An 11,941-nucleotide genomic window follows, 5' to 3' on the forward strand; every position below is an offset into this window, starting at 1 on the left:
TTCTATTGAATTTCTTTTGATTTCAGTTGCTATAAATCAGATAACAAAATTGTCGTAGAAGTCTTTATAAGCTTTAGCCTACCTATGAGCCTACCTACAGTTCTTTGTCTCACTCCCTTAACTCGTTGTCTACCTATGCGTTACTTACCTCTGCCTTTCCTAAACTTCAAGGTGAGTTTAAGGAAGAGCTGAAATTGAGTTGCAGCATACTGCTAAACCACAGCTGGTACCACAGCACGGTACCACAGCTGGTAACATGGACACATCCCCTGGGAGGTGAGGCTATGCTCTGGACACACAAACCCACATGCACACATGGATGTCATACACACGGTTCTTTGGCCTTGTTATACGAATGTAATAACTATTTGTAATCAGATCCAGGAGTTTTATCAGCTCTTGTCACCTATCAGAGAGACCTCCTCTCTTTCTCTCTCTCAACCCAAGTGACCTTTTGTGCTGTAGTACAACATTTACAACATACAATAATATCAAATTTGGAGTACAATACTTAATGTGAGGGTGAAATTTAAAAAATGGAATGCAAAGATATATTACCAAAAGTAACCAACTGTATTGTTTCAAATAACCACATAAAGGAGTGTGACATTCTTATTGATGTTAGGAAGGATACCATCAAATAATATTTTTAAAATTTTATTAATGATAATTTGATAATATATTAATATTCATTAATACATCGATATCATTCATGTTTCACTTTCCTCCTACAAAACACCTTATGCCACAAAAACCTTACAGCTAAAGTGCTAACCAGCAGTATGAGCAACACAATGGCCAGTAGTGTGGCTACGACGTCAACAGAGTGGTAGGTGAACCAGGACATCTTATAAGACTCTGTCCTCAGATGTGCCGCTCCTTTGTTCCTCATGACAAACTCAATCCAGAACATGGCGCGGTCCAGTGGTTTCATGGGCTGGTCCCTGTGCAGCCTGGATAGCCTTTGCATGTTCTCCCTGTAGTTCGGCTCATAGAGAACAGCCTTCACTGCCTCTAGGAAGATGTCTCTGTCTACGGTGGTGATGTCCACTATCTTAGCCACTCCCTTAGCCCTCATCCTATTGAGGTTATCATGCTGGTCGAAGACCAACGGGATTCCAAGAATAGGGACACCGTGGTAGATGGCCTCCTGGACTCCATTGGTTCCGCCGTGGGCAACAAAGGCTCGGGTCTTGGGGTGTCCAAGGAGGTCGTTCTGTGGGAGCCAATCCACTAGTAAGGTGTTGTTGCCCACGGAGATGGGCCTCTTCCCAGTGTGCCTCCAGACGATCCTCTGAGGCAGTTTGGCGAAAGCAGCTGCGATGTCCTCAGCAATGTCCTCAGGTAGTTGTCCCACCAAGGTCCCCAGGGACATCACGATGACCCCATGGTCCCCGGACTTCTGGACAAAGTCCTCCATGTCCTGGGGAAGCGGCTTTGAGGGCTTGCACTGGAAACCGCCCATGTAGACCACGTTTGGCATGGTAGGCCGCGGAAACTCAAAGGTAAAGTCATTCCTCATGAGCCATATGTCTGCTGCCTGGAACAATGACATGTAGTGAACGTCAGGGCCGAAGTAACGATGGACGAACGGAATGTAGTTAGGGTCTATGACGTATGCAAACTGAAACCTTGTAAAAAGATAAAACAGAACATTTATGACTCTCTCTTGAAAAGTCATTTTGTCTGTCAACAGTGCTCCTGGCAATGGGACATATGAGAGAGGCGAGGGGGCGATGGTAAAGTGGCCCTCGCCCAGGACTGTCCATCGGACATTGAAGACAAGAGGAAGACCAATGCGGTGAGCCAGAAACACTCCCCCACCAATGGCAGGATCCGTCAAAACCAGGTCATAGTTTGCATCGCGAAGCAATTGCATTAGTTCGGCATCTTCGAATATCGTAGTCATCATTACAACCAAATCCTTGTGTAACTCATAGATCTGCTTCGCCACCTCAAGCTCTAGGCTCATACGAGACCAGAAACTTCCACCCTCCCTTTGGATCTGCAATTTTCTGGTCACAAACAAACTAAAGACCTCCTCAACAATTCCACCACCAGATACTGGGATGGTAATGCACGAGTAGTGAGGGGATTTCTCCTTGATGTACCAGTTGGTGGTTGGACGAATCACTGTGATGCTATGGCCTCTGGAGTGCAGCTCTTCGATGAGGACTTTCATATTCACCCAGTGGCTTCCATCTAATGGGAAGACCAGCACGTTCCCCCCATAGACAGTGGTGAGAGAGAAGAGCAGAACAGCAACCGTGACCAGGGCTGGTTGATGCATATCTTAGGTGAATCCTTTGATAAAAGATACAAAGGAAGAATAGTTAGTTACAGAGCAAATCCATCTCTTATTTCCTAATAAATAGGTTTTAATTACATTAACATTTTAGTCACATAGCAGACACTCTTATTCAGAGTGACTTACAAGTAGTGCATTAGTGCATTCAATTAGTGCGCTCGCGGAACCCCCCCTCCCAACAGCCAGTGAAAGTGTAGGGCGCCAAATTCAAAACGACAAAAATCTCATAATTAAAATTCCTCAAGCATATGTTACGCCCCTGAAAACAGGGGATAAATAATCACGAGTGATACGGTGTTGTTTTCTCAATTCAACTTTTAGTTCAATAATTTTACAAAAGTAACACATTACAAAACAACAGGAAAACCATTATACAAATAACACAGCAAAATATCTTATTAACAACGCATCATTCACAATCGACATAAAATGTCAGCTACTCTCAGTACGATGCTATTCTTCACTACAACCGAGCAGGGCGCATATTACTCTCTGCAAACTTAACTCTAACTTCCTCAAGATGTTAATAAGACACACCTTAAACACTCTTAACATGTTAGCGAGTTATTACATTTAAATTACTCTTTTTTTATCATCAATAACGTACCTGAAAACAGGGGAGAAATAATCACGAGAGTGATACTAGTTCAATGAGAAAAGACCGTGATTTCCCCAGGAATATGGGTGGAGACCAGAGCAATCGATCTCAGGCTCATAGATTAAGAGCATTTCGTAGATCACAGATTAACACTTTTAGGCACCACAAAATATAGTAATCAATATAGTGTTTACACATTACTCACACAATTCGTACCCTTTGTACGCTTGACGGATTTTAACTTTAACACAATTATGAATGTTTTCAATCTCTATCAACTAATACTGAATGCATGCTCTTTTTAACCTTAAATGTTTTAAGATCCTCACATACAATGAACTTACTAATACTTTTTAATGTATGACAGGCTATGAATATTTCCTTTAACCTATCACACATACAAGTATTTTACACCATTTTATAGATACATTTTTCGTTAATCCAGCCACAGTGTCCGATTTCAAACAGGATTTACAGCGAAAGCACCACAAACGATTATGTTAGGTCACCACCAACTCACAGAAAAACAGAAATAGAGATAAAATGAATCACTAACCTTTGATGATCTTCATCAGATAACACTCATAGGACTTAATGTTACACAATACATGTATGTTTTGTTTGATAAAGTTCATATTTATATAAAAAAATCTCATTTTACATTGGCGCGTTATGTTCAGTAGTTCTAAAACATGCAGTGATTGTGCAGAGAGCCAAATCAATTTACAGAAATACTCATAATTAACATTGATAAAGATATGACTATTATACACGGAACTTTAGACAAACTTCTCCTTAATGCAACCGCTGTATCAGAAAGCAAACCATGCAATAATCAGAGTACAGCCTTTAGACAACAAAGCAGCCAAAAAGATACCCGCCATATTGGGTAGTCAACATTTCTCAGAAATAGCATTTTAAATATTCACTTACCTTTGATTATCTTCATCAGAATGCACTCCCAGGAATCCCAGTTCCACCATAAATGTTTGATTTGTTTGATAATGTCTATCAATTATGTCCAAATATCTTCTTTTTTTAGGTTGTTGGATAAACAAATCCAAAAGTGCATTCAGGTCGCGCCGAACGCCGGACAAAAAGTTCAAAAAGTTCCGTTACAGCCCGTAGAAACATGCCAAACTAAGTATGGAATCAATCTTTAGGAGGTTTTTATCCTAAAACTTCATTAATGTTCCAACCGGACAATTCCTTTATCTGTACAAATGAAGTGGAACGTAGCTACCTTTCACACGAGCGTGCCAGACCGAGGCTGTGGCACTCTGCCAGACCACTCACTCAAATAGCCCTTGTGAGCCCCTCCTTCAGAGTAGAATCCTCAAAACAGGTTCTAAATACTGTTGACATCTAGTGTAAGCCTTGGGAAGTGCAATATAACTAATATCACCCTGTATCTTCAATGGGGGCTGAGTTAAAAACTACAAACCTCAGATTTCCCACTTCCTGGTTCTCAGGTTTTTGCCTGCCATATGAGTTCTGTTATACTCACAGACATCATTCAAACAGTGTTAGAAACTTCAGAGTGTTTTCTATCCAATACCAATAATAATATGCATACTGTATATTCGCAATTGGGACAGAGTAGGAGGCAGTTCACTCTGGGCACGCTATTCATCCAAAAGTGAAAATGCTGCCCCCTATCCCAAATAGGTTTTAAGATAGCTGGATGAGACAACCACATATCACAGTTGTAGAAAGTACTTTTTCAGTCAATAAAGTAGTTGTTGTCAGTTCTAGTGCTAGTGCTAGTAGAAAAATACACATTTTCTGTGTTGATCAATAATATAATGTGTTATTCATATGTTAATCATGTACAGTGCCTTCAGAAAGTATTCACACCCCTTGACTTTTTCCAGATTTTGTTGCGTTACAGCCTGAATTTAAAATTCATTAAATTGAGATTTTGTGTCACTGTCCTGCACACAATACCCCGTAATGTCAAAGTGGAATGATGGTTTTAGACATTTTTACAAATTCAGAAAACATTTTAAGCTGAAATGTCTTAAGTCAATAAGTGTTCAACCCCTTTGTCTAAATAAGTTCAGGGGTAAAGATTAGCATAATAACAAGTTAAATCAGAAGATGTATAGACTCACTCTGTGTGCAATAAGTGTTTAACATAATTTTTCATGACTATGTCATCTCTGTACCCCACACACACAATTATCTCTAAGGTCCCTTGGTCGAGCAGTGAATTACAAACACAGATTCAACCACGAAGACCAGGGAGGTTTTCCAATGCCTTGCATGGAAGGGACTTGAAAATGGCTGTCTAGCAATGATCAACAACCAAGAGCTTGAAGAATTGAAAAAAGAATAATGTGCAAATATTGTACAATCCAGATGTGCAAAGCTCTTAGAGAAATACCCAGAAAGACTCACAGCTGTAATCGTTGCCAAAGGTGATTCACACTCAGGGGTGTGAATACTTATGTAAATTGTATATTTCTTTATTTAATTTTAAATAAATGTGTAAAAATGTCTAAAAACATGTTTTCATTTTGTCATTATGGGGTATTGTGTGTAGATGGGTGAGAAAGAAAATATATTTAATCAATTTTGAATTCAGACTGTAACAACAAAATGTTAGGGGTATGAATACTTTCTGAAGGCGCTGTACAGTATATACATATGAAGTGGGTAAAATAGTATGCAGACATTATTAAAGTGACCATTGTTTAATATCTATGTACATAGCGCAGCAGTCTCTAAGGTGTGGGTTAGAGTACCAGGTGGTAGCTGGCTATTAACAGTGACTAAGGTCCAGGGCAGAGTACTGGGCAGATGCCGGCTAATGGTGACTATTTAACAGTCTGATGGCTTGGAGATAGAAATAGTTTTTAATTTTCTTGGTCCCGGCTTTAATGCACCTGTACTGTCTCGGGATGAACAGGTCATGGCTGAGGTCCTTGATGATCTTCTTGGCCTTCCTGTGACACAGCAGTGTGCCCCCAGTAATGCGTTCGGCTGACCGCACCACCCTCTTGAGAGCTCTGCGGTATAGGATGGTGAAATTACTGTACCAGGTGGTGATACAGTCCAGCAGGATGTTCTCAATGGTGCATCTGTAGAAGTTTGTAATAGTCTTAGTGGCCAAGCTGAATTTCTTCAGCCTCCTGAGGTTGAAAAGGCGCTGTTGCGCCTTCTTCACCACACTGTCTGTAAGAATGGACCATTTCAGATTGTCAGTGATGTGCATGCCGAGGAACATGAAGCTTTTCACCCTCTCCACTACGGGTCCTGTTGATGTGGATGGGAGTGTGCTCCCTCTGCTGTCTCCTGAAGTCCACGATCAGCTCCTTCGTTTTGTTGACATTGAAGGAGTGTTATTTGTCTGGCACCACTTCACCATGGTCTTAACCTCTTACCTGTAGGCTGTCTTGTCGTTACAGTAAATGCAGCCTCAAGATATGCAGTTTCCAGTTTGCACAAAGTCCAGTGTAGTTCCTTGTGAGCCGTCACAGTGTCGGCTTGGGGGCAAATATACACGGCTGTGACGATGACCAAAGAAATTATCTCAAAAGGTAATGCAGTCAGCATTTGATGGTGATGTATTCCAGATTGGGAGAACAAATGGACTTGAGTTCCTCTACTGTACGTTACCACAATCACACCATGAGTAGTGAATCATGAAACATACACCTCCACCTTTTTCTTTTTCCCGGAGAGTTCTTTCTTCACATATCACAGTCCTAGTAAGTACATGTTTCCTCAATAAAGTAGCTATCAGCAAAGTCAGAGCTAGTAAGGGGGAAAGAGTCAGTGCGAGTGTTCGTTAACGAAAGACAATTTTTGACAATAAAAATGTACACAATAAAAATCTTTACACTTACTGTAAATAAGTAGTCAATGTTCAATTGAAAACGTAGAGGCACTGTGTAATGCTATGAAGTCTTCCAATGCTGTCACAATTCTCCCAGTCATTGTCAATCCTTCAGGCACATTACTTCTAAAGTTGTGCAAGTTCTCTCTATGTGTTATGTACTTGAGTGAAGACCCAAAAGCGGTTTTAACAGAAAACAGAGTTCTTTAATGAAAAACAGGAATGGCATAAATCCTCTTCCAACGTTGTCAATGGAACAAAAAGAACGTTAGTATAGTGCAGGATGCACCTGCCAGGCAGACTCCGACAGGATAGGACAAGGTGGAAGCAAACGAGACGACAGCTTGCTTCTGGCATGAAAAACACAAACAAGAATCAGACACTGAAAGTAGCAGGAACAGAGAGAGAAATAGAGACCTAATCAGAGGGAAAGAGAGAACAGGTGGGAAAGAGTGAATGAGCTAGTTAGGGGAGATGTAGAACAGCTGAAGAAGGAGAGACAGAGAAGGTAACCTAAAAAGACCAGCAGAGAGAGACAGAGTGAAGAGAAAGGACAGGAACAGACATAATAAGACATGACAGTACCCCCACTCACCGAGCGCCTCCTGGCGCACTCGAGGAGGAAACCTGGCGGCAACGGAGGAAATCATCGATCAGCGAACGGTCCAGCACGTCCCGAGAGGGAACCCAACTCCTCTCCTCAGGACCGTACCCCTCCCAATCCACTAGGTACTGATGACCACGGGCCCGAGGGCGCATGTCCAAAATCTTACGAACCCTGTAGATAGGTGCGCCCTCGACAAGGATGGGGGGGGAGGGACGAGCGGGGGGCGCGAAGAACGGGCTTAACACAGGAGACATGGAAGACCGGGTGAACGCGACGAAGATAGCGCGGGAGAAGAAGTCGCACTGCGACAGGATTAATGACCTGAGAAATACGGAACGGACCAATGAACCGCGGGGCCAACTTGCGAGAAGCTGTCTTAAGGGGAAGGTTCTGAGTGGAGAGCCATACTCTCTGACCGCAACAATATCTAGGACTCTTGGTCCTACGCTTATTAGCGGCCCTCACAGTCTGCGCCCTATTACGGCAAAGTGCCGACCTGACCCCCTTCCAGGTGCGCTCGCAACGCTGGACAAAAGCCTGAGCGGAGGGGACGCAGGACTCGGCGAGCTGAGATGAGAACAGCGGAGGCTGGTACCCGAGGCTACTCTGAAAAGGAGATAGACCGGTAGCAGACGAAGGAAGTGAGTTGTGGGCGTACTCTGCCCAGGGGAGCTGTTCTGACCAAGACGCAGGGTTACGAAAAGAAAGACTGCGTAAAATGCGACCAACAGTCTGATTGGCCCGTTCGGCTTGACCGTTAGACTGGGGATGAAAGCCGGACGAGAGACTGACGGAAGCCCCAATCAAACGGCAAAACTCCCTCCAAAATTGAGGCGTGAACTGCGGGCCTCTGTCGGAAACGACGTCAGACGGAAGGCCATGAATTCGGAAAACATTCTCGATAATGATCTGAGCCGTCTCCTTAGCAGAAGGGAGCTTAGCGAGAGGAATGAAATGAGCCGCCTTAGAGAATCTATCGACAACCGTAAGAATAACTGTCTTCCCCGCTGATGAAGGCAGTCCGGTGATAAAATCTAAAGCGATGTGAGACCACGGTCGAGAGGGAATGGGAAGCGGTCTGAGACGGCCGGCAGGAGGAGAGTTCCCAGATTTAGTCTGCGCGCAGACCGAACAAGCGGCGACAAATCGACGCGCGTCACGTTCCCGAGTGGGCCACCAGAAACGCTGGCGAATGGAAGCGAGCGTACCCGAACGCCGGGGTGGCCGGCTAACTTGGCAGAGTGGGCCCACTGAAGAACGGCCGGACGAGTAGGAACGGGAACGAACAGAAGGTTCCTAGGACAAGCTCGCGGCGACGGAGTGTGAGCGAGTGCTTGCTTTACCTGCCTCTCAATTCCCCAGACAGTCAACCCGACAACACGCCCCTCAGGAGAATCCCTCGGGGTCGGTGGAGACCTCAGAAGAACTGAAGAGACGAGATAAAGCATCAGGCTTGGTTTTTTTTGAGCCCGGACGATAAGAAATAACAAACTCGAAACGAGCGAAAAACAGAGCCCAACGAGCCTGACGCGCATTAAGTCGTTTGGCTGAACGGATGTACTCAAGGTTCCTATGGTCAGTCCAAACGACAAAAGGAACGGTCGCCCCTCCAACCACTGTCGCCATTCGCCTAGGGCTAAGCGGATGGCGAGCAGTTCGCGATTACCAACATCATAGTTACGTTCTGACGGCGATAAGCGATGAGAGAAAACGCGCAAGGATGGACCTTGCCGTCAGAGAGAGCGCTGAGAAAGAATGGCTCCCACGCCCACCTCTGACGCGTCAACCTCAACAACAAACTGACTAGAGATGTCAGGTGTAACAAGAATAGGTGCGGATGTAAAACGATTCTTAAGAAGATCAAAAGCTCCCTGGGCGGAAACGGACCACTTAAAGCACGTCTTAACAGAAGTAAGGGCTGTGAGGGGAGCTGCCACCTGACCGAAGTACGGATGAAACGACGATAGAAATTAGCGAAGCCCAGAAAGCGCTGCAGCTCGGCGCGTGACTTAGGAACGGGCCAATCAATGACAGCCTGGACCTTAGCGGGATCCATCTTAATGCCCTCAGCGGAAATAACGGAACCGAAAGGGACAGAGGCGGCATGAAAAGTGCACTTCTCAGCCTTCACATAAAGACAGTTCTCAAAAGGCGCTGGAGGACGCGTCGCACGTGCTGAACATGAATCGAGAGAGACGGTGAAAAAATCAGGATATCGTCCATATGCGAAAACAAAAATGTTCAGCATGTCTCTCAGGGCGTCGTTAACTAGTGCCTGAAAGACAGCTGGAGCGTTAACGAGGCCGAAAGGAAGAACCCGGTATTCAAAGTGCCCTAGCAGTGTTAAACGCCGTCTTCCACTCGTCCCCCTCCCTGATGCGCACGAGATGGTAGGCGTTACGAAGGTCCAATTTGGTGAAAACCTGGCTCCCTGCAGGATCTCGAAGGCCGAGACATAAGAGGAGCGGATAACGATTCTTAACTGTTATGTCATTCAGCCCTCGATAATCCACGCATGGGCGCAGGGACCCGTCCTTCTTCTGAACAAAAAAAAAACCCCGCTCCGGCGGGGAAGGGAGGAGGAGACTATTGTACCGGCGTCGAGGCGAAACAGACAAATAATCCTTGAGAGCCTTACGTTCGGGAGCCGACAGAGAGTATAATCTACCCCGGGGGGAGTAGTTCCCGGAAGGAGATCAATACTACAGTCATACGACCGGTGTGGAGGAAAGTGGCCTTGGAACGACTGAACACCGTGCGCAGATCGTGATACTCCTCCGGCACCCCTGTCAAATCGCCAGGCTCCTCCTGTGAAGAAGAGACAGAGGAAACAGGAGGGATAGCAGACATTAAACAGGTCACATGACAAGAAACATTCCAGGATAGGATAGTATTACTAGACCAATTAATAGAAAGGTTATGGCGCACTAGCCAGGGATGACCCAAAACAGCAGGTGTAAAGGTGAACGAAAAATTAAAAAAGAAATGGTTTCGCTATGATTACCAGAGACAGTGAGGGTTAAAGGCAGCGTCTCACGCTGAATCTTGGGAGAGAACTACCATCTAAAGCGAACAAGGCCGTGGGCTCCCCTAACTGTCTGAGAGGAATGTCATGTTCCCGAGCCCAGGTCTCGTCCATAAAACAGCCCTCCGCCCAGAGTCTATCAGGCACTGCAGGAAGCAGATGAACCGGGCCAGCGGAGATGGACCCGGAAAGGTAGTGCGTGATCCAGAAGGAGAGGCCTGAGTAGTTGCGCTCACCAGTAGCCCTCCTCTTACTGATGAGCTCTGGCTTTTACTGGACATGAGGTGACAAAATGACCAGCGGAGCCGCAGTAGAGACAGAGGGCGGTGGTGATTCTCCGTTCCTTCTCCTTGGCCGAGATGCGGATACCCCCCAGCTGCATAGGCTCAGCATCCGAGCCGGCGGAGGAGGGTGGCAGTGATGCGGCAGGTGGCAGTGATGTGGAGAGGGGAGCAACGGAGAACGCGAGCTCCTTTCCACGAGCTCGGCGACGAAGATCAAACCGTCGCTCTATGCGAATAGCGAGAGCTATTAAGGAGTCCAGACTGGAAGGAACCTCCCGGGAGAGGATCTCATCCTTAACCTCGACGAGGAGACCCTCCAGAAAACGAGCGAGCAAAGCCGGCTCGTTCCAGTCACTAGAGGCAGCGAGAGTGCGAAACTCAATAGAATAATCCGTTATGGATCGATTCCCCTGACATAGGGAAGACAGGGCCCTGGAAGCCTCCTCCCCAAAAACAGAACGGTCAAAAACCCGTATCATCTCCTCCTTAAAGTCCTGATACTGGTTAATACACTCAGCCCTCGCCTCCCAGATTGCCGTGCCCCACTCACGCGCCCGTCCGGTAAGGAGAGAAATGACGTAGGCGATGCGGGCTGCGCTCCTGGAGTAAGTGTTGGGCTGGAGAGAGAACACCACATCACACTGAGTGAGGAATGAGCGGCACTCAGTGGGCTCCCCAGAGTAACACGGCGGGTTGTTGATCCTGGGCTCCGGAGACTCGGAAACCCTGGAAGTGGGCGGTGGATCGAGGTGGAGTTGGTGAACCTGTCTTGTGAGGTCGGAGACTTGGACGGCCAGGGTCTCAACGGCATGTCGAGCAGCAGACAATTCCTCCTCGTGTCTGCCTAGCATCGCTCCCTGGATCTCGACGGCGGAGTGAAAAGGGTCCGGAGCCGCTGGGTCCATTCTTGGTCTGATTCTTCTGTTATGTACTTGAGTGAAGACCCAAAAGCGGTTTTAACAGAAAACAGAGTTCTTTAATGAAAAACAGGAATGGCATAAATCCTCTTCCAACGTAGTCAATGGAACAAAAGAACGTTAGTATAATGCAGGATGCACCTGCCAGGCAGACTCCGACAGGATAGGACAAGGTGGAAGCAAACGAGACGACAGCTTGCTTCTGGCATCAAAAACACAAACAAGAATCAGACACTGAAAGTAGCAGGAACAGAGAGAGAAATAGAGACCTAATCAGAGGGGAAGAGAGAACAGGTGGGAAAGAGTGAATGAGCTAGTTAGGGGAGATGTAGAACAGCTGAAGAATGAGAGACAGAGAAGG

At 45.9% G+C, this 11,941-nt stretch overlaps 1 protein-coding gene across 3 annotated transcripts in view; it reads right to left on the reverse strand.

The window, feature by feature from the left end:
* Positions 1–644: 644 nt before the first annotated feature.
* LOC135539347 (UDP-glucuronosyltransferase 2C1-like) overlaps positions 645–11,941 on the reverse strand; it is a 12,004-nt gene continuing 707 nt past the window's right edge. The window contains exons 1-2 of one of the 3 annotated variants that reach the window (XM_064965189.1): positions 6,758–6,878; positions 645–2,304 (exon numbers count right to left, since the gene is read on the reverse strand). In XM_064965189.1, the coding sequence (XP_064821261.1) occupies positions 707–2,290 (1,584 nt within the window). In that variant the 5' untranslated portion in view covers positions 2,291–2,304; positions 6,758–6,878 and the 3' untranslated portion in view covers positions 645–706. Of the gene's footprint in view, positions 2,305–2,915; positions 6,723–6,757; positions 6,879–11,941 lie in introns of those variants that run through there. The other 2 variants (XM_064965181.1, XM_064965172.1) reach the window with 2 other exon arrangements.

This window comes from Oncorhynchus masou, chromosome 1 (assembly GCF_036934945.1).
Source record: "Oncorhynchus masou masou isolate Uvic2021 chromosome 1, UVic_Omas_1.1, whole genome shotgun sequence".
NCBI classification, from domain to species: Eukaryota; Metazoa; Chordata; class Actinopteri; order Salmoniformes; family Salmonidae; genus Oncorhynchus; species Oncorhynchus masou.